The following is a 23,338-nucleotide window of genomic DNA, read 5'->3' as shown; positions in this document are numbered from 1 at the left end:
TATTCTATATACAAACCATCTGAACCCCTCTATCAGATTCCAGTCTGTAACTCACTCCAGGGTATCCATTATTCTATATATAAACCATCTGAACCCATCGATTAGATTCCAGTCTGTAACTCACTCTCAGATATCCATTATTCTATATATAAACCATCTGAACACCTCGACTAGATTCCAGTCTGTTGCTCACTCCCAGGTATCCATTATTCTATATATAAACCATCTGAACCCCTCTATTTGATTCCAGTCTATAACTCACCCCCAAGTCTCCATTACTCTATATAAAAACCACCTGAACCCCTTGATTTGATTCAGGTCTGTAACTCACTCCCAGGTGTCCATTATTCTATATATAAACCATCTGAACCCCTCGATTAGATTCCAGTCTGTAACTCACTCCCAGGTATCCATCATTCTATATATAAACCATCTGAACCCCTCGATTAGATTCCAGTCCGCAACTCACTCTCAGGTATCCATTTTTTAAATATAAACCATCTGAACCCCTCGATTAGATTCCAATCTGTAACTCACTCCCAGGTATCCATTATTCTATATACAAACCATCTGAACCTCTCGATTAGATTCCAGTCTGGTACTCACTCCCGAGTAGCCATTTTTTGATAGAGACCATCTGAACCCCTCGATTAGATTCCAGTCTGTAATTCACTCCCAGGTATTCATTTTTTTATATAAACCATCTGAACCCCTCGATTAGATTCCAGTCTATAACTCACTCCCAGGTATCCATTATTCTATATATAAACCATCTGAACCCCTCGATTAGATTCCAATCTGTAACTCACTCCCAGGTATCCATTATTCTATATATAAACCATCTGAACCCCTCAATTAGATTCCATTCTGTAACTCACCCCCAGGTATCCATTATTCTATATACAAACCATCTGAACCCCTCTATCAGATTCCAGTCTGTAACTCACTCCAGGGTATCCATTATTCTATATATAAACCATCTGAACCCCTCCATTAGATTCCAGTCTGTAAATCACCCCCAGGTATCCATTATACTATATATAAATCATCTCAACCCCCCGATTAGATTCCAGTCTGTAACTCACTCTTAGGTATCCATTTTTTTATATAAACCATCTGAACCCCTCGATTAGATTCCAGTCTGTAACTCACTCCCAGGTATCCGTTATTCTATATACAAACCATCTCAACCCTACGATTAGATTCCAGTCTGTAACTCACTCCCAGGTATCCATTATTCTATATATAAACCACCTGAACTCGATTAGATTCCAGTCTGTAATTCACTCACAGGTATACGTTATTCTATATATAAACCATCTGAACACCTCGATTAGATTCCAGTTGTCACTCACGCCCAAATATCCATTATTCTATGTATAAACCATCTGAACCCCTCGATTAGATTCCAGTCTGTACCTCACCCCCAGATATCCGTTATTCTATATATAAACCATCTCAACCCCTCGGTTAGATTCCAGTCTGTTGCTCACTCCCAGGTATCCATTTTTTTATATAAACCATCTGAACCCCTCGATTAGATTCCAGTCTGTAACTCACCCCCCTGGTATCTGTTATTCTATATATAAGCCATCTGAACCCCTCGATTAGATTCCAGTCTGCAACTCACTCCCGAGTATCCATTATTCTATATGTCAACCATCTGAACCCCTCGATTAGATTCCAGTCTGTAACTCACTCCCAGGTATCCGTTATTCTATATACAAACCATCTGAACCCCTCGATTAGATTCCAGTCTGTAACTCACTCCCAGGTATCTATTATTCTATATATAAACCACCTGAACTCGATTAGATTCCAGTCTGTAATTCACTCACAGGTATACGTTATTCAATATATAAACCATCTGAACACCTCGATTAGATTCCAGTTGTCACTCACGCCCAAATATCCATTATTCTATGTATAAACCATCTGAACCCCTCGATTAGATTCCAGTCTGTACCTCACCCCCAGATATCCGTTATTCTATATATAAACCATCTCAACCCCTCGGTTAGATTCCAGTCTGTTGCTCACTCCCAGGTATCCATTTTTTTATATAAACCATCTGAACCCCTCGATTAGATTCCAGTCTGTAACTCACCCCCCTGGTATCCGTTATTCTATATATAAGCCATCTGAACCCCTCGATTAGATTCCAGTCTGCAACTCACTCCCGAGTATCCATTATTCTATATGTCAACCATCTGAACCCCTCGATTAGATTCCAGTCTGTAACTCACCCCCAGGTATCCATTATTCTATATATAAACTATCTGAACCCCTCGATTAGATTCCAGTCTGTAACTCACCCCCAGGTATCCATTATTCTATATATAAAACATCTGAACCTCTCGATTAGATTCCAGTCTGTAACTCACTCCCAGGTATCCATTATTCTATATATAAACCATCTGAACCCCTCAATTAGATTCCAGTCTGTAACTCACAGCTCCTACTTTTCTCTCTTTGAGTTAATGGAAAGGTTAGTTTGTACAGCAGGAAGGTAAGATTTCTGCTTTGTTGAATGTTCCAGGATATCAGGGTGATATTTCCTGTTTTGAAACCACTGCAGGTGTGAGGGAGCGACCTTTCTCCCCTCTGGGACTACTAATAAGCTACACAGTCCTTGGTCAGGGCTCCCAACAATGAGACAACCTGGTAGCGTGGGAGGAATGTTTTTGATGTCAACCTTCCGTCCTTTTGTCTCAATAGAAACCACTGGAGCTTCTCCGACACATGGAGGCCTCTCATTTTGGTCACCATAGCAACCTGCTGGATTGCCGCAGTGGCTCTCAGGGCTGTTGTCATGGAGATATCAAAGCTGGAGAGCTGCGCTCCATTTTGATGTCTCCCCAGTGAAGAGGTATTGTTTTCAGCAGTGGCTACAGCCTGGGCAAGCCCAAATAACCCTCTCACCCACCCCTCTCTCTGCCCGCCCCCCTCCCCCATTCAGAGTCATACACTGGGCAGCCTGTTCCCAGGTGCAAGATATTAACCGTTTCTTTCACCCCCCCCCCCACTCCCCATTCACAGTCAGACACTGGGCAGTTCCCAGTGGGGGGAATTAACCCTCTCACCCACCTCTCCCCCTTTCACAATCAGGCACTGGATTGAATTGAATCTGATTGATTGTCACGTGTACCGAGGTACAACGTAAGGTATTGTTCTGCATACAATCCAGACAGATTGTTCCATACATGAAAAACATAGGACATGCATAAATACACAGTGCAAATACAGAGGCGCAGGCATCGAGTGAGCATACATCGATACATGCATAGAAGATAGGAGCAGGAGGAGGCCTTTTGGCCCTTTGAGCCTGCTCCGCCATTCATCACAATCATGGCTGATCATCCAACTCAATAGCCTAATCCTGCTTTCTCCCCATAGCCTTTGATCGCATTCTCCCCAAGCGCTATATTTAGCCACCTCTTGAATATATTTAATGTTTTCGCATCAACTACTTCCTGTGGTAATGAATTCCACAGGCTCACCACTCTTTGGGTGAAGAAATGTCTCCTCATCTTTGTCCGAAATGGTTTACCCTGAATCCTCAGACTGTGACCCCTGGTTCTGGACACAGCCACCATCGGGAACATCTTCCCTGCATCTAGCCTGTCTAGTCCATAAGACCATAAGATATAGGAGCAGAATTAGGCCATTCAGCCCATCGAGTCTGCTCCGCCATTCAATCATGGCTAATATTTTCTCATCTCCCCCCCCCTTCTCTTGCATTCTTCCCATAACCCCTGATCCCCTTATTAATCAAGAACCTATCTATCTCTGTCTGAAAGACACTCAGTAAATTGGCCTCCACAGCCTTCAGCAGCAAAGAGTTCCACAGATTCACCACCCTCTGGCTGAAGACATTCCTCCTCATCTCTCTTTTAAAGGATCATCCCTTCAGTCTGAGATGGTGTCCTCTGGTTCTAGTTTTTCCTACAAGTGGAAACATCCTCTCCACGTCCACTCTATCCAGGCCTCGCAGTAACTTGTAAGTTTCAATAAGATCCCCCCCTCATCCTTCTAAACTCCAACGAATACAGACCCAGAGTCCTCAACCGTTCCTCATATGACAAGTTCTTCATTCCAGGGATCATTCTTGTGAACCTCCTCTGGACCCTTTCCAGCACATCCTTCCTTAGATACGGGGCCCAAATGGGATCTGGCCAGAGCCTTATACTGCCTCAGAAGTACCTCACTGGTCTTGTATTCTAGCCCTCTCGACATGAATGTTAACATTGCATTTGCCTTCTTTTTTAAAAAAAATATGATTATTCAAAGTTTTTCCAACAAAAAATTTTCAACCAATTTAACCCCCCCTGTAACAGAAAAGAGAAAGAGAAAAGAACAGAACATAAACATATTAATCAAAAAACATACTACAGAATTTATTCAATGGGTTTCTCCCGCACATAATAAGCCTCCCATATGCTTTTTTTACAAGTACCCCGAGGGAAACCCCCTCCCTGCCCGCCCAAATACCCCCCCCCCCGAAAGAACCCCCCCTCCTCCCTCCCTGGTTGCTGCTGCTGTTGACCGACCTCATTCTAACACTCCGCCTGAAGAACCCCTGCGCAGATCCTCTCAAGACAAACTTTGTCCTCTCCAGCTTAATGAACCCTGCCATGTCATTTATCCAGGCTTCCACACTGGGGGGCTTCACGTCCTTCCACATGAGCAAGATCCTCCGCCGGGCTACCAGGGACGCAAAGGCCAGAATACTAGCCTCTTTCGCCTCCTGCACTCCCGGCTCGTCCGCCACCCCAAATAATGCCAACCCCCAACTCGGCTTGACCTGGACTTTCACCACCTTGGACATAGTCCTCGCGAAACCCCTCCAGAACCCATCTAGTGCCGGGCACGACCAGAACATGTGGACATGATTCGCCGGGCTTCCCGAGCACCTCCCGCATCTGTCCTCCATCCCAAAGAACCTACTTAGCCTCGCCCCTGTCATATGCGCTCTGTGAATGACCTTAAATTGTACCAGGCTGAGCCTGGCACATGAGGAAGAAGAATTAACCCTACTCAGGGCACCTGCCCACATACCCTCTTCAATCTCCTCCCCCAACTCCTCCTCCCACTTGCCCTTCAGCTCCTCTACCGAAGCCTCCCCCTCTTCTTTCATCTCCTGATATATCGCCGAAACCTGGCCCTCTCCGACCCATACACCCAAAATCACCCTGTCCTGAATCCCCTGTGTCGGGAGTAACGGGAATCCCCTCACCTGCCGCCTCACAAACGCCCTCACTTGCATATACCTGAACGCATTTCCCGGGGGTAACCCAAACGTCTCCTCCAGCGCCCCTAGGTTCGCAAACGTCCCGTCTATAAACAGTTCGCCCATCCTTCTGATCCCTGCCTGATGCCAGCTCCGAAACCCCCCGTCCATCCTTCCTGGGACGAACCGATGGTTCTCCCGGATCGGGGACCACCCCCCCCCCCCCCCCCCCCCCCCCCCCCCCAACAATCTGGTCCATAAACCCCCTAAGCACCTTGGCCGCAGCCGGCCTCTTCCCCGTCCTAGATCTGGAGCGATCTAATGCTGGGTCCAACACCGTATTGAAATACCGCCCCATTATCAAGCTTCCTGCCTCCAGATCCAGAATCCTCCCCAACATGCACTTCATAAATCCAGCATCATCCCAGTTCGGGGGGGTATACGTTTACCAATACCACCCACGCCCCCTGCAACCTACCGCTCACCATCACGTATCGACCTCCATTGTCCACTGCAATATTCTTGGCCTCAAACGACACCCGCTTCCCCACCAGTATTGCCACCCCTCTGTTCTTCGCATCCAGCCCCGAATGGAATACCTGTCCTCCCCATCCCTTTCTTAACCTGACCCGGTCTCAAATGTGTCTCCTGAAGCATGACCACGTCTGCCTTCAGTCCCTTTAAGTGCGTGAACACTCGGGCCCGCTTAACCGGCCCATTCAGGCCCCTCACATTCCTAGTTATCAGCCGGATTGGGGGGCTTCCCACCACTCTTTCCCCCCCCCCCCCCGACGGCTAGCCATCTCCTTTTCTAGGCCAGTCCCGTGCCCGCGCCTCCCGCACTCTCCAGTCCCCCAGACGGGAGCCCCCTGCCCCGACCACCTCTTCTGTTTCCAGTTCCCCATCGGCCAATGCAGCAGCAACCTTATTTCCTCCCCCGTTCCCCGCTAGATCCGTTCTATCTCTTTTGCTCCCCCCATAACACTCCCATAAGTCAGCTGACTCCTGCTGACCCTGGCCTTCCCCCGCTGTCCCATTGACCCCCCCCCCCCGTGTGGGAATCCCCCCTCCCCAGCAATCAGTGTGCACTCCTCCACCCCCCCTCCCCCTCCGTCCTTCCCTAGCACGGGAAAAAGCCCGTGCTTTCCTGAGCCGGCCCCGCCCCCTCTGGCGCCGCTCCTGTTGCGGCCTTATCCCAATTCCCCATCCCCGGGCCTCCCCTCCTTCCAGCCCCGGCGCCCACACTCTCTCACAGCCTCCCCATCAGATCTCTTCCCTCATCCCCATCCATCACCCAACCTGTGGAACATTCCCTACGCATAGCTAAAACCCTGTATACAACCGACATCCCCCCCACAACCACAAACCCTCAGTTTGAGTCCAACTTTTCAGTTTGGATAAAGGTCCAAGCCTCCTCAGGCGTTTCGAAGTAGTGGTGTCGATCCTGAAATGTGACCCACAATCGCGCTGGCTGCAGCATTCCGAACCTCACCCCCTTCTGATGGAGCACCGCCTTGGCCCGATTAAAACCAGCTCTCTTCTTTGCCACCTCTGCACTCCAGTCCTGATAGATTTGGATCTCCGTGTTCTCCCACCTGCTGCTCCGCTCTTTCTTGGCCCATCTCAAGACACACTCTCTATCCACGAAACGGTGAAACCTCGCCACTACCGCCCTTGGCGGCTCGTTGGCCTTGGGTCTCCTCGCCAGGACCCGATGAGCCCCTTCTAGCTCCAGGGGACTCGGAGAGGCCTCCGCACCCATCAGCGACTCGAGCATCGTGCTCACACATGCCCCGGCATCGGCCCCCTCCACCCCTTCAGGGAGACCCAGAATCCAAAGATTCTTCCTCCTCGACCTGTTCTCCAGGTCCTCGAATCTTTCCGCCCACCTCTTGTGCAGCGCCTCGTGCGCCTCCATCTTCACCGCCAGGCCCAAGATCTCATCCTTGTTCTCCGAGGCGTTGTCCCGCACCTCCCGGATCACCGCCCCTTGGGCCTTCTGGGTCTCCACTAACCCCTCGATCGCCGTCAGCATTGGCGCCAGCACCTCTTTCTTCAGCTCCTCAAAGCAGCGCCTGAGAAACTCCTGCTGCTCCTGCACCCATGCCGCTTGATCTCCACCCGCCGCCATCTTGTTTTTTCTCCCTCGCACTTTTCGCTGCTCCAAAAACACTTTTTTGACCGCTCCGCTCCTGGTCCAATCCATATCCTATGGGGGGTGGACCTTGCTATCACCTTCCCACACTGGAGGTCATTGAAAAATTGCTGTTGGGGCTCCTCTGGAGAGCCCAAAAGTCAGTTTTAGCGGCAGCCGCCGAATGTGCGGCTTAGCTCCGCATAGCCGCAACCGGAAGTCTGCATTTGCCTTCTTAACTGCCGATTGAACCTGCACATTAACCTTAAGAGAATCGTGAACAAGGACTCCCAAGTCCCTTTGTGCTTCTGCTTTCCAAAGCATTTCCCCATTTAGAAAATAGTCTATGCCTAAATTCCTCCTTCCAAAGTGCATAACCTCACACTTTTCCACATTGTATTTCATTTGCCACTTCTTTGCCCACTCTCCTAGCCTGTCCAAGTCCTTCTGCAACCCCCTTGCTTCCTCAATACTACCTGTCCCTCTACAGATCTTTGTACCATCTGTAAACTTAGCAACAGTGCCTTCAGTTCCTTCTTCCAGATCATTAATGTATATTGTAAAAAGTTGTGGTCCCAGCACAGACCCCTGAGGCACACCACTAGTCACCGGCTGCCATCATGAAAAAGACCCCTTTATCCCCATTCTCTGCCTTCTGCCAGTCAGCCAATCCTCTATCCCTGCCAGGATCTTACCCTTAACACCATTGGCTTTTAATTTATTTAACAGTCTCCTATGCGGCACCTTGCCAAAGACCTTCTGGAAATCTAAATAAATCACATCCACTGGTTCTCCTTTATCTAACTTCCTTGTTACCCCCTCAAAGAACTCTAACAGATTTGTCAGACACGACCTCCCTTTGACAAAGCCGTGCTAACTCAGTCCTATTTTACCATGCACTTCCAAGTACTTTGCGATCTCATCTTTAATAACAGACTCTAAAATCTTACCAATGACCGAAGTCAGGCTAACCGGCCTATAATTTCCCGTCTTCTGCCTCCCTCCCTACTTAAACAGTGGTGTTACATTCGCCACTTTCCAGTCCTCTGGGACCCTTCCTGCCTCCAGTGATTCCTGAAAGATTATCACCAATGCCTCCACAATTTCCTCAGCTATCTCTTTTAGGACCCTGGGGTGTAGTCCATCCGGTCCAGGTGACTTATCCACCTTCAAACCTTTCAGTTTCCCGAGAACCTTTTCCTTAATAATTGTCAGTGCACTCACCTCTGCCCCCTGATTCTCCTGGAGCTCAGGCATCCCACTGGTGCCTTCCACCGTGAAGACTGATGCAAAGTAATTATTCAGTTCATCTGCCATTTCTTTGTTTCGTATTATTACTTCTCCAGCCACATTTTCCAATGGTCCAATGTCTATTTTTGCCTCTCTCTTAACTTTAATATACTGAAAAAACTCTTCCTATCTTCCTTTATATTACTAGCTAGCTTGCACTCATACTTCATCTTCTCCCCCCTTATTGCTTTTTTAGTTGTCCTCTGCTCGCTTTTAAAGGTTTCCCAATCCTCTGACCCCACTAATCTTCGCCACTTTGTATGCTTTTTCTTTAGTTTTTATGATTTCCTTGACATCCCTTGTCAGCCATGGATGCCTTGTCCTCCCCTCAGCATGTTTCCTCCTCCTTGGGATGAATTTCTGTTGTGCCTCCCTAATAACCCCCCAAAACTCCTGCCATTGCTGTTCCACTGTCTTCCCTGCTAGTCTCCTTTTCCAATCAACTCTGGCCAGCTCCTCCCTCATGTCTTTGTAGTTACCCTTATTTAATTGTAATACCGTTACATCTGATTGCAGCTTCTCCCTCTCAAACTGCAGGGTAAATTCTATCATATAGCCCAATTAGAATTTGATAAGTCTCCATGAGATCCCCCCTCATTCTTCTGAACTCCAGCGAGAACAATTCTAACCTAGTCAATCTCTCTTCATATGACAGCCCCACCAAACCTGGAGTCAGTCTGCTAAACCTTGAGAGCAAGAACATCCTTCCTCCGAAAAGGAGACCAAAACTGCAAACAATATTCTAGGTGTGGCCTCACCAAGACCCTGTATAATTGCAACAACACATCCCTGCTCCTGTACTCAAAACATCTCTCAATGAAGGCCAGCATACCATAAGCCTTCTTTACCGCCTGCTGCACCTGCATGCTTACCTTCAGCGACTGGTGCACAAGGACACCCAGGTCCTGCTGCACACTCCCCTCTCCCAATTTACAACCTCACACTTATTTGCCTTCCACTTTTTTTCTTCCAAAGTGAATAACCTCACACTTATCCAAATTACACTGCACCTGCCATTGATTTGTCCACTCGCCAAGTCTGCATGGGTTTCCTTCGGATGCCCCGGTTTCCTCCCACAAGTCCTGAAAGTTAGGTAATTTGGACATTCTGAATTTTCCCTGTGTACCCGGACAGGTGCCTAGGAGCTTTTCACAGTAACTTCATTGCAGTGTTAATGTAAGCCTACTTGTGACAATAAAGATTATTATTCTAAATCATTAATATATATTGTGAATAGTTGGGGTCCCAACACTGATCCCTGTGGCACCCCATTAGTTACTGCCTACCAATTTGAAAATGACCCATTAATTCCTACTCTTTGTTTCCTCTCTGCCAGCCAGTTTTCTATCCACCTCAATACACTTACCCCAATCCCATGGGGTTTAATTTTGCACAATAATGTCTTATGCAGGACTTTGGCAAACGCCTTCTGAAAGTCCAAATATACCACATCGACTGGCTCCCCTTGTCAATTGTACTAGTTACATCTTCAAAGAATTCCAACAGATTTGTCAAGCATGATTTCCTCTTCATAAATACATGCTGACTCTGAGTGATCCTGCCACTGCTTTCTAAATGTTCCGCTATAAAGTCAGAAATGGAGTACTACTCCGTAGAGAAGATGTGTGAAGAGATCAGTTCAGACCGTAAGAGGGTTATTCAGGAGTCTGGTCACAGCGGGGGAAAAAGCTATTTTTGAACCTGTTTGTGCGTGTTCTCAGACTTTTGTATCCCCTGCCCGATGGAAGAAGTTGGGAGAGAGCCGGATGGGAGGGGTCTTTGATTATGCTGCCCACTTTCCCCAGGCAGCGGAGGTGTAGACAGAGTCAGTGGATGGGAGGCGGGTTTGTGTGATGGACTGGGTTGTATTCGTGACTCTCTGTCGCTTCTTACGGTCCTGGGCCGAGCAGTTGCCATACCAACCTGTGATGCAGCCAGATTGGATGCTTTCTATGGTGCATCTGTAAAAATTGGTAGGAGTCATTGTGGACATGCTGGATTTCCTTAGTTTTGTGAGGAAGAATAGGCACTGTTGTGCTTTCTTGGTCATAACGTTGGCGTGGGTGGACCGGGACAGATTGTTGGTGATGTTCACACCTTGGAATTTGAAGCTGTCCACTATCTCCACCTCGGCCCCGTTGATGAAGACAGGGGTGTGTATGATACTTTGCTTCTACTTCTTTTATAAATTTTGAGTACCCAATTATTTTTTTCCAATTAGGGGGCAAATTAGCGTGGCCAATCCACCTCACCTGCACATCTTTGGGTTGTGGGGGTGAGACCCACGCAGACACGGGGAGAATGTGCAAACTCCACACGGACAGTGACCCGGGGTTGGGATCGAACCTGGGACCTCAGCGGCGAAGGCAGCAGTGCTAACCACTGCACCGCCTTGCCGCCCACGATACTTTGCTTCCTGAGGTCAATGACCAGGTCTTTAGTTTTGCTGACGTTGAGGGAGAGATTGGTGTCGCTACACCCTGCCACTAGGTTTTCTATCTCCCTCTTGTACTCGACCCATTGTTGTTGAAGATCTGACCCACAACGTTTGTGTCATCAGCAAACTTGTGGATGGAGTTGGAGCCAAATTTTACCACATAGACGTGTGTGTATAGGGAGTATAGTAGGGGGCTAAGTCCGCAGCCTTGCAGAGCCCCGATATTGAGGACTATCATGGGGGAGGTGTTGTTGTTTATTCTTACCAATGGTGGTCAATGGGTCAGAAAGTCAAGGAACCAGTTGCAGAGTGAGGAGCCAAGTCCTAGGATTTGGATTTTGATCTGAGCTTGGCTGGAATTATGGGGTTGAAGGCGGAGCTGTAGTCAATGAATAAGAGTCTGACGTAGGAGTGCTTGTTCTCGACGTGGGCAGTCTATTCCCAGTGAAAGGAATTAACTCTGACTCACCTCTAAGAATAACGATATCTGGGAGTGAGTTACAGACTGGAATCTAATTAAGTTCAGATGGTTTATATATAGAATAATGTATACCCGGGAGTGAGTTACAGACTGGAATCTAATCGAGGGGTTCAGATGGTTTATATAGAGAATAATAGATACTCGGGAATGAGTTATAGACTGGAATCTAATCGAGGGGTTCAGATGGTTTATATAGAGAATAATGGAGACCTGGGAGTGAGTTACAGACTGGAATCTAATTGAGGGGTTCAGATGGTTTATATAGAGAATAATAGATCCTCGGGAATGAGTTATAGACTGGAATCTAATCGAGGGGTTCAGATGGTTTATATATAGAATAATGTATACCCGGGAGTGAGTTACAGACTGGAATCTAATCGAGGGGTTCAGATGGTTTATATAGAGAATAATAGATACTCGGGAATGAGTTATAGACTGGAATCTAATCGAGGGGTTCAGATGGTTTATATATAGAATAATGGGTACCTGGGAGTGAGTTACAGACTGGAATCTAATCGAGGGGTTCAGATGGTTTATATATAGAATAATGGATACCTGGGAGTGAGTTACAGACTGGAATCTAATCGAGGGGTTCAGATGGTTTTTATATAGAATAATGGATACTCTGGAGTGAGTTACAGACTGGAATCTAATCGAGGGGTTCAGCTGGTTTATATATAGAATAATGGATACTCTGGAGTGAGTTACAGACTGGAATCTAATCGAGGGGTTAATTGGTTTATATATAGAATAATGAACTGAAAATGAAATGAAAATCGCTTATTGTCACAAGTAGGCTTCAATGAAGTTACTGTGAAAAGCCGCTAGTCGCCACATTCCGGCGCCTGTTCGGGGAGGCTGGTACGGGAATTGAACCGTGCTGCTGGCCTTCTTGGTCTGCTTTAAAAGCCAGCGATTTAGCCCAGAGTGCTAAACCAGCCCCTGGGAGTGAGTTACAGACTGGAATCTAATCGAGGGGTTCAGACGGTTTATATATAGAATAATGGATACCTGGGAGTGAGTTACAGACTGGAATCTAATTGAGGGGTTCGGATGGTTTATATATAGAATAATGGATACCTGGGAGTGAGTTACAGACTGGAATCTAATCTAGGGGTTCAGATGGTTTATTATAGAATAATGGACAATAAAAATAATAATCGCTTATTGTCACAACTAGGCTTCAATGAAGTTACTGTGAAAAGCCCCTCGTCACCACATTTCGGCGCCTGTTGGGGGAGGCTGGTACGGGAATTGAACCCACGCTGCTGCCTTGTTCTGCATTACAAGCCAGCTATTTAGCCCAGTGTGCTAAACCAGCCCCTAATACCTGGTAGTGAGTTGAAGACTGGAGAAGTTCAAATGGTTTATATATAGAATAATGGATACCCGAGCATGAGTTACAGACTGGAATCTAATCGAGGGGTTCAGATGGTTTATATATAGAATAATGGATACCTGGGAGTGAGTTACAGACTGGAATCTAATCGAGGGGTTCAAATGGTTTATATATAGAATAATGGATACCTGGGAGTGAGTTACAGACTGGAATCTAAAGGAGGGGTTCAGATGGTTTATATATAGAATAATGGATACCTGGGTACAGTGAGGGCACTTCAAAGAGTACTTCATTGGCTATTGAAGTATTTTCTCGCTTCCTGATGTGATTAAAGGCAGTATGGAAAGGTTTGCTTGTTTTTCTCTCTCTCTCTCTCTCTCTCTCTCTCTCTCTCTCTGTCTGGGTGCTGATGAACTCACCGTCTTATCCCTTGACTATTGTTGATTCCAGGTGGGATTCCCCCCGCAGACCACACAAAAGTCATCCCGACTTTCCGGTACCTATCCCAGAAGCTCTTTGTGTCGGTGTCGGTGCTGGCTGGTCTCGGGATTTTACTGGGAATTATCTGCCTCACCTTTAACATCTACAACAGCAATGTTCGGTGAGTAGCAGGTCTTTGAAGATGTTTAATAACAGTTTTGGGGCCCATTCCGGCCGGTCGATTGTCACCCCAGTGCTCGCTGGCACATCAGCTTCCGTATCGTCAATACCTTGATTTAGAATTGATCATCCCTATTTTCAAATCCCTCTAGTCCCTTGGCCCCTTCCAATCTCTCTAATCTCCTCCAGCTCAGCAATCCTCTAAGAATGGTGCATCCATCCAATTCTTACATCTTTTGCATCCCCTGTTGTGTTATGTACTCTGGGATAACACAGGCTGCAAATCGATGCAGCTTTGACCAAAAGATACTCCAGACTTTGAAGTAAGTTCAATGTGATTTATTGAACCATTAGCACAGTTCTCTATGAGTTCGACTCTCCTGCTACTCTTGCTATAGTAACTCAGTCTAACTAACCAGTCTGCTCTAAGCCACGTGGTGGGTGTGATGCTTCGGATTGGATTGGATTGGATTGGATTTGTTTATTGTCACGTGTACCGAGGTACAGTGAAAAGTATTTTTCTGCGAGCAGCTCAACGTGAAAAGGAAATAAAAGAAAATACATAATAGGGCAACACAACATATACAATGTAACTACAAAAGCACTGGCATTGGATGAAGCATACAGGGTGTAGTGTTAATGAGGTCAGTCCATAAGAGGGTCATTTAGGAGTCTGGTAACACCGGGGAAGAAGCGGTTTTTGAGTCTGTTCATGCCTGTTCTCAGACTTCTGTATCTCCTGCCCGATGGAAGAAGTTGGAAGAGTGAGTAAGCTGGGTGGGAGGTTTGATTATGCTGCCCGCTTTCCCCAGGCAGCGGGAGGTGTAGATGGAGTCAATGGATGGGAGGCAGGTTCGTGTGATGGACTGGGCTGTGTTCACAACTCTCTGAAGTTTCTTGCGGTCCTGGGCCGAGCAGTTGCCATACCAGGCTGTGATGCAGCCCGATAGGATGCTTTCTATGGTGCATCTGTAAAAGTTGGTAAGGGTTAATGTGGACATGCCGAATTTCCTTAGTTTCCTGATAAAGTATAGGCGCTGTTGTGCTTTCTTGGTGGTAGCGTCGACGAGGGTGGACCAGGACAGAGTTTTGGAGATGTGCACCCCTAGGAATTTGAAACTGCTAATCATCTCCACCTGTGATCTGCCCCACCCTGTTCTCTAAGTGTCGCTTGAGGAAAGAGACAGAGCATGTGTGCCCTGTCCTTGTATATGGGTTGTTTAATGCCCCCTTGTGGTAGTGTCACCTCTGGGTGTCTTGACTGCCCATTGGTCGTGTCCTATTCTATGTGTTCATTAGCTGTATGTCATGACGTCTCTGGTGCTCCCTCTAGTGTTTACTTAGTCGTAGTGTATTTACATTAACCGCTTGTGTATTTACAGTGATGCATATCAGCACATCCCCCAAATGAATCTCTGCCATTGGCGCTCAAGCCTTCAGGTGGATGGGCCCTAAGCAGTGAAATTCCCACCCTGAGCCTCCTATCTGTCTCTGCCGCCTTAAGAAGCTCCTTAAGAGCTATTTCGTTTCTGCCGAGACTTTTTGTTATCTGCCCTAACACCTCCTTATGTCACTCGGTGTCCAATTTCGTTTTGACAGCTGCTCCTGCCAAGCATTTTCAGATGTTTGACTGCTGCGTAGGTGCTATATAAATGCAGGACGTTATTGGTGTTGTTAACCGCCCGATCTCTCCCTCGTTCCAGGTACATTCAGAACTCCCAGCCCTACCTGAATAACATGACAGCGGTGGGCTGCACACTGGCCCTGGCAGCCGTATTCCCGCTCGGATTGGACGGGTACCACATCCACCAATGGCATTTCCCTCTCGTCTGCCAGGTGGGTCATCGAGGAGGGAAGACACGGGCGAAGGAAGAAGTCACCTTTACTTCAGCCTCTTTCATTCAAAGCGCTTCAGAGCCACTTAAGTACTTTTGAAGTGTTGATTTTCACCCCCCCCCCTCCCCTCCTCCCTCCCCTCGACCTTGTGAGGCCTCCTTATGCAGAACCTTCCAAACCCACAACTACTCCCATCCAGTAGGAAAAGGACAGCAGGCACATGGGAACACCACCGTCTGGTCAAGTCACCCGCCATCCCCGCTTGGAAATATATCGGCCGGTCCTTCACTGTCGCCGGGTCAAAATCCTAGAACTCCCTCCCGAACAGCACTGCAGATGTACCTACACCACGTGGATGCCAGCGTTTAAAAAAATTAATTCAAGGCATTTGGGCGTCAGCGGCGGGGCCAACATTTGTTGCCCATCCCTAATTGCCTGTGAATTGAGGGCTTTGAAGAGTCAACCACGACGCCTTGGGGTCTGGAGTCACACGTAGGCCAGACCAGGTAAGGACAGCAGATTTCCTTCCCTAACAGGAACATAGTGAACCACATTTTCTTTTTAATGACAATTGTTTCATGGTCCCCCTTTAACTGTTAAATCGAGATTTCGTTTATTTTATTGAATTCAAATTTCACCAACCTGCCGTGGGTGGGATTCGACCCCGGCACCCTGGCATGTTACCCTGGGTCTCTGGGTTACCAGTCCAGCGACTGTACCACTACGCCATCAAGAAGGTGGCTCACCTTCTCAAGGACAGTCAGGGATGGGGAATAAATGCTGGGCTTAGCCAGCGACTCCCACATTCCAGGAAAGAATTTTTTTAAAAGCACAAGCAGCCAAATTGCGCACAGTGCGATCCCGCAAACATCACCCCCAAAATGAGCTGGGAATTTGATTTCTTTAGTGATGTTAGTTGAGGGATAAACGCTGTCCTCGGACACCAGGGGGGCGAACTCCCTAGCCCTTCTTCACATAACTTTCCTGCTGTGTGTGTAGTCTAACAGGGGGTAGGTGGTGGCGTAGTGACTAGCAATCCTGGGACCCGGGCAAGATCTGGGAACCTGGGTTCACTCCCGCCACTGCAGATGGGGAAATTTGAATTCAATAAAAGTCTGGAATGAAAAGTTTAATGATGACCATAAAACCGTTGTCGATTGTTGTTAAAAACCCATCTGGTTCACTAATGCCCCTTTAGGGGAGGAAATCTGTGTCCTTACCTGGTCTGGCCTACATGTGACTCCAGACCCACAACAATGTGGTTGACTCTTAACTGCTCCTCAAGGGCAATTAGGGATGGGCAATAATTGCTGGCACAGCCTAACCCTAACACCCACATCCCATGAACGACTAAAAGAAAACTGCCCTGTTTTTTCCCCCGTCCCTGCCTCAATGTCCAGTTTCACCATCCACCCCGCCACCTCCCAAGCACCCATAATGGAGTCCAGTGTGTGTCATCCACACCCAAATCGACGTGACTCACGGTGTCCCTGCCACGTTCCCACTCCCAGGCTCAACTCCCGGCTGCCCGGGTCGGGTTGAGGAGGATGCGGGGGTCAGGGAGGGTCATGTCGCAGTCATGGGCGGGTAACCCATGAATGTCGGGCTGCCTGTAACCCGGGGATGTCCTGGCAAGGTCAGAATTTATCGTCCACTCGCTTGTTCCAGTGAGGAGGTGGGTTCCTGAGCCGCCTTCTCCCAAGTAAGTGCCTTCTTAGGACACTTCAATGGGCTTTGAAAGTGAGCATTACATGAGACCTGGGTGTCGTAGTACAGTGGCATCGCCGCCACTCGACCCCCCCCGATATTGACACTCCAGGGAGTTGCCACTGACCAAAATGCTAAGCCATAACAGCAGTGGCTACAAGAGCAGGTAAGCGGCTGGGGATTCCGTGGTGAATAATTCCCGTCCTGATTTTCACAGAGGCTGTCCAAAATCTTTAATGTACGCTCCCAAGGTACAGCAGGGGAGTTACCCCCCCAGTATCCTGACCGGTATTTACCCCTTGACCAACCTCACCCAAGATAAACAGATCACCCTTCTCTGTCACGTAGCCCTTCATGCGGGCTTGCTGTGAGGAAATTGGCTCCCATGTTCCCCTCGCGTCGCCACGGTGACGGACGGCGCTTCAGAAGTACCCTCATTGGCCGTTCTGCGTTTTCGGGACGTGCTGAGATTGCGAGAGGTGCTCGGGAAGTGTAAGTTCAATAGACGCCCTGGCTTATTGATGATTTTTCTTTGTTTTCAAAACTGGTCGACGGAGAAAGATCAATCACCCCCCGCGTCCCGACCACCGGGGTGTTGAAGGTCGGGCAATTGCCAATTATTGGTACCCGTGAGCCCACTGAGGAATTGAGGGGTCTTCTCTGGGGCTTGACGCTCCAACAAACGAATAGGTTCTGTCAGGCCTGCCAACGGTTGCTATGAGGCGCAATTGCCTCTGCGCTATTTTTAGTGTCCTCGTTAATTCGTTTCCTTTGCCTTGCTGTTTCTGTGCTACTGTTAACCCACGCATTACCGGCGGGAAATTGGCACAAGTTTAAAAATAAGCGACGACACAGAGCAAATGAAATTTGTCCCATCGGGTGCCACCATCTACCACCCTATTAGCCAGTTCAATTCTCTCACTCAAAACAAAACAGATACTAGCACAACAGCCGCCAGAGGAATAGCCACTTTGATGCCTCGTCCGACGAAAGACGGCACCTCTGGCAGTGCAGCACTTCCTGCGGTCCCGCAGTGTCAACCTGGGCTTTGAGCTCAACCTCCTGCAGTTGAAGCCAAACAGGTTCGTCTGAGGCAAGTGTGTGTTCTCCGCCGAGCCCCGACTGGCACGTGTGAACGATGGTGGGCCGAATGTCGCCTCTCAGCCCCAGGGATTTCCCGATGCTGTCCGAGGCTGCTGATAATACCCGGCACAGATGGCTCGAAGTGGATAACTCCCTTGTCTCCGAGTGCAAAGGCGGTGGGTACAATTCCCAGTCTGGGCATCGAGCACAGAACCCAGGCTGACGCAGTAGGGAGGGCGTGCTGCATTGTCGGAGGATGAGATGCTAATACGAGGCCTTCTCAGCCTCCTTAGGCTTAAAAGATCCTGCAGTGCTAATCTGAAGGAGAGGCAGAGGAGTTATCTCCCCAGCCCCCCACCCACCCCCTTCCCCCAGCCATGGGCCCTGAGTCAATATTTACCCGTCAACAAATAGCACTATGACAACTCCACCACCTGGTTCCCCTCCATGCCCCACACCATCCTGACTTGGAAATATATCGGCCGTTTACTGTCGCTGGGTCAAATTTCTGGAACTCCCTCCCTAACAGCACTGTGGGTGTACCTACCACCACCTTCTCAAGGGACAATTAGGGATGGACAATAAATGCTGGGCCCAGCCGGTGAAGCCCATATCCTGTGAAAGAGTTTTATAAAAGATGAATTGATCATCTTCCCATTGCAGTTTCTGGGAGCTTGCTGTGCTCCACGTTCCCTACCTTACAGCAGTGGGGCTCCACTAAAGTACTTCAGTGGTTGCTTCAGGTACAACTGCACCCAAGGAAGGCTTCATCGGAATGAAAGTTCTTTATTTGAGCACAGGGGCAATGGATGTGGGCCTCAGCACTGCCTGGGAAGATTCCAACCCCGCCCCCCACTGCGGCCTACTCCCAAACCCAGAGCCAGACTGGATTTTGTTCATCTTCACAGACCGAGTTGCACTGCAGGGGAATTGAACAGTTGTAGCACTTCAGTCCTCCCGAGGGGAGCTCTCCTGCGTGGTACCAGGGCTGGAGAGTGCCTGTGAATAAGGGCTAAAGCGGGCCTTTGTGTTTCCCTCCCGCAGGCCCGAGTGTGGCTACTAGGCCTGGGTTTCAGCCTGGCCTACGGCAGCATGTTCACCAAAATCTGGTGGGTTCACACCGTGTTCACCAAGAAGGACGACAAGAAGGAGAAACGGAAGGTAAGGGCATTGGCTCTTTTGTTTGGAGAGGTTGGTTTGCGGGACGCGGGTGTCAGTGGCTCGGGCACGTCACTATTTGCCCTTGAGAGGAGAGCGTCAACACACCTCACCCCAAATCCCATCAGAATATTAGTTGACCCGAGGAAGAGGGAAGTGGTGGTGACGTGTGGGCGATAGGGAGTGGTGTGGGGGAGGTGGCACGGAGGGAGTGGTGTGTGGGGTGGGGGGGGGGGTCGCAGTTGGTGCACATTTCTCACACCATCTCCCCCGAGGATGGGTGCGGCCTGATCCCAGCCCCAGTTTGCTTCATGATTATTTTTCCTGATTTTTTCAACCCACTGGGATGTGGGACACCTGTCAGCCTGTGTTCTCACTCCCCCCTCACATCTCACTCCCTCTGTATTCCAACATTGACAACACTTGGATCATGAAATCCCACAGGGATGTCTAGGGAACATGAAGATGCTGGAGAAATTCACGCCTCTCTTTTCTCCCCAACCTTTCTTCTTTTTCCCTTCCATCTGCATTCATTTTTTTTTGTGTTCTTTCTATCCCTCTGTCTCTCTCTCTCCATTCCCCGCCCCCCCGTCTATCTCCATGTCTCCCTTCTCGCCCGATGTCTCTTTCCCCTCATCTGACTCTCTCACGCCTCTCACTATCTGTCCGTCTCCCTTCCTCCTTCTGTCCCTTTCACCTCCCTCCTTTTGTTTTTCTCCCCTCCCTCAGTCTCTTTCCTCTCCCTCCATCTCTCCCCTCGCCAACTCTCTGTCTCATGCTCCTCCCTTCCTCTGTACCTCTCCCCTCCCTCTGTACCTCTCCCCTCCCTTTCCCCCTCCCTATCTCTCTCTCACTCCTTGCACGTCTCTCTCCCCCTCTATGTCTCTCCCTGTCTTTCTCCTCTCTATCTTTCCCTCATTTCGCACTATTCTTCCTTCGGGCGTGATTCTCCGGGCTGGTTGTGCTTTCGCTCGTGCGAAACGAGGCCGGTGAATAACGGGAGGGGCCAAAAATGCGAACCGCGCCAGGCGTTGGTGTCTGCTGGTTCGTGCTGCCCGGTGTAGGTCGTTGACCTTTTCCCGGCTCTGGAGGGTTGTCCTCCCGGTCACACTGCCGGTGCTCACAGCCGCTGCCACCTCGTCCCAGACAGCACTGACCCTCCGGGATCATTGGGGGAACAGGGCATCCCTCCTGGCCTTCACTGGGAGCCTCGCCAGATCTGCCTCCCTGAGTCTTGCGGCTGGTCCCCTGGGCGCCATTGTTACAAGCTGGCTGGGGTTGGCTGAGCTCAAGTGCTGCTCGACCTTGTTAGTAGGGGGGCTGGAGAGCGCGGTGCCGGCGAATCAGCTGCGAGCCTTCATTTGAGGCGAGAAGCCCGCGAGGCCTCGTTAAGTGGACCACTTAACGTTGAATTGTGTTGCCGGCCTCGCTGAGCGCCGGGAAGCTCGCGGCACCTTCTGCTCACTCCAACACTTTGAAATTTTTCCGGAGAATCGCACCCTTTGTCTCAGTCTCTCTCCCTCCCTCTCTCTCTCCACCTCTCTCTGCCTCCTCTCTCTCTCTCTCTCTCTCTCTCACTCCCCCTCCCTCTCTCCCTCCCCCTCCCCTCTCTCCCTCCCCCTCATCTCTCTCTCCTCCCCTCCCTCTCTCCCCTCCCTCCATCTCTTCCCCCTCCCCCTCCCTCCTCCTCTCCCCTCACTCCTCTCTCCTCACTCCCCCTCCCTCTCTCCCCCTCCCTCCCTCTCTCCCCCTCCCTCCCTCTCCTCCCCCTCCCTCCCTCTCTCCCCCTCCCTCCCTCCCACTCCCCCCCCTCCCTCTCTCCCCCTCCCCCTCCCTCTCTCCCCCTCCCTCTCTCCCCCTCCCCCTCCCTCTCTCCCCCTCCCCCTCCCTCTCCCCCTCCCTCTCTCCCCCTCCCTCTCCCCCTCCCCCTCCCTCTCTCCCCCCTCCCTCTCTCCCCCTCCCTCTCCTCCCCCTCCCTCTCTCCCCCTCCCCCCCCCCTCCCCCCCCTCCCCCCCCTCCCCCCTCCCCCTCCCCCCCTCCCCCCCCCTCCCCCCTCCCCCCCCTCCCCCTCCCCCCCCCTCCCCCCCCCCCTCCCCCCCCCCCCTCCCTCCCCCCCTCCCTCCCCCCCTCCCCCTCCCCCCCCTCCCCCCCCCTCCCCCTCCCTCCCCCTCCCCCTCCCCCTCCCCTCCCCTCCCTCCCCCTCCCCCTCCCCCTCCCTCCCCCTCCCCCTCCCCCTCCCTCCCCCTCCCCCTCCCTCCCCCTCCCTCCCCCTCCCCCTCCCCTCCCCCTCCCCCTCCCCTCCCCTCCCCCTCCCCCCTCCCTCCCCCTCCCCCCTCCCTCCCCCTCCCCCTCCCTCCCCCCCTCCCCCTCCCCCCTCCCTCCCCCCCCCACCCCCCTCCCTCCCCCCCCCACCCCCTCCTCCCCCCCTCCCTCCCCCCCCTCCACCCCCTCCCCTCCCCCTCCCTCCCCCCCTCCCCCCTCCCCCCTCCCTCCTCCCCCCTCCCCCTCCCCCCTCCCCCCTCCCCCTCCCTCCTCCCCCCCTCCCCCTCCCTCCCCCCTCCCCCCTCCCTCCCCCCTCCCCCCTCCCCCCTCCCCCTCCCTCCCCCCTCCCCCTCCCCTCCCCCCCCCTCCCCCCTCCCCTCCTCCCCCCCTCCCCTCCCCCCTCCCCCTCCCTCCCCCTCCCCCCCTCCCCTCCCCCCTCCCCCTCCCTCCCCCCCCCTCCCTCCCCCCCCCTCCCTCCCCCCTCCCCCCTCCCCCCCTCCCCCCCTCCCCTCCCCCCCCTCCCCCTCCCTCCCCCCCTCCCCCCCCTCCCCCTCCCCCCTCCCCCCCCTCCCCCCTCCCCTCCCCCCCTCCCCCTCCCCTCCCCCCCCCTCCCCCTCCCTCCCTCCCCCCCTCCCCCTCCCCCCCTCCCCCTCCCCCCCTCCCCCTCCCCCCCTCCCCCTCCCCCCCTCCCCCCCTCCCCCCCTCCCCCCCTCCCCCTCCCCCCCTCCCTCCCCCCCTCCCCCCCTCCCCCTCCCCCCCTCCCCCCCCTCCCCCCTCCCCCCCCTCTCCCCCTCCCCCCCTCCCTCCCCCCTCCCCTCCTCCCCCCTCCCCCTCCCCCTCCCTCCCCCCCTCCCTCCCCCTCCCCCCTCCCCTCCCCCCTCCCTCCCCCCTCCCCCCTCCCTCCCTCCCCCTCCCTCCCCCCCTCCCCCCCCTCCCTCCCCCCTCCCCCCCCCCTCCCTCCCCCCCCCTCCCCTCCCCCCCTCCCCTCCCCCCTCCCTCCCCCTCCCCCTCCCTCCCCCCCTCCCCCTCCCTCCCCCCCTCCCCTCCCCCTCCCCCTCCCCTCCCCCTCCCCCCCCTCCCCCTCCCCCTCCCCCCTCCCTCCCCCCCTCCCCCCTCCCCCTCCCCTCCCCCCTCCCCCTCCCTCCCTCCCCCTCTCCCCTCCCCCCCCTCCCCTCCCCCCCCTCCCCCTCCCCCTCCCCCTCCCCTCCTCCCCCCTCCTCCCCCTCCCCCTCCCTCCCCCCCACCCCCTCCCCTCCCCCTCCCCCCTCCCCCTCCCCCTCCTCCCCTCCCCCTCCCTCCCCCCCCCCCTCCCCCTCCCCCCTCCCCCTCCCCCTCCCCCCTCCCCCCCTCCCCTCCCCTCCCCCCTCCCCCTCCCCCTCCTCCCTCCCCTCCCCTCCTCCCCCCCTCCCCCCTCCCCCTCCCCTCCCCCCCCCTCCCCCCTCCCCTCCCCTCCCCCCTCCCCTCCCCTCCCCCTCCCCCTCCCCTCCCCCTCCCCCTCCCCCCTCCCCCTCCCTCCCCTCCCCCCCTCCCCCCCCTCCCCCCTCCCCCCCCTCCCCCCTCCCCTCCCCTCCCCCCCCTCCCCCTCCCCCCCTCCCCCCCTCCCCCTCCCCCCCCTCCCCCCTCCCCCCCCCTCCCTCCCCCCCCTCCCCCCTCCTCCCCCTCCCTCCCCCCCTCCTCCCCCCTCCCCCTCCCCCCCTCCCTCCCCCTCCCTCCCCCTCCCCTCCCTCCCCCTCCCCCTCCCCCTCCCTCCCCTCCCTCCCCCTCCCTCCCCCTCCCTCCCC

The 23,338-nt window shown here is 52.4% G+C and overlaps 1 protein-coding gene across 1 annotated transcript in view; it reads left to right on the top strand.

Annotated features, from left to right (window-relative positions):
• LOC140390300 (gamma-aminobutyric acid type B receptor subunit 1-like) overlaps positions 1-23,338 on the top strand; it is a 138,667-nt gene that overhangs the window by 87,777 nt on the left and 27,552 nt on the right. The window contains exons 11-13 of the mRNA XM_072475343.1: positions 13,362-13,512; positions 15,215-15,347; positions 19,182-19,298. Coding sequence (XP_072331444.1) covers positions 13,362-13,512; positions 15,215-15,347; positions 19,182-19,298 — 401 coding nt within the window. The remainder of the gene's footprint in view (positions 1-13,361; positions 13,513-15,214; positions 15,348-19,181; positions 19,299-23,338) is intronic.

Source organism: Scyliorhinus torazame, chromosome 14, assembly GCF_047496885.1.
Source record: "Scyliorhinus torazame isolate Kashiwa2021f chromosome 14, sScyTor2.1, whole genome shotgun sequence".
NCBI lineage: Eukaryota > Metazoa > Chordata > Chondrichthyes > Carcharhiniformes > Scyliorhinidae > Scyliorhinus > Scyliorhinus torazame.
Note: the sequence above shows the minus strand (reverse complement) of the source record. Positions and strands in the feature narration are given on the sequence as shown.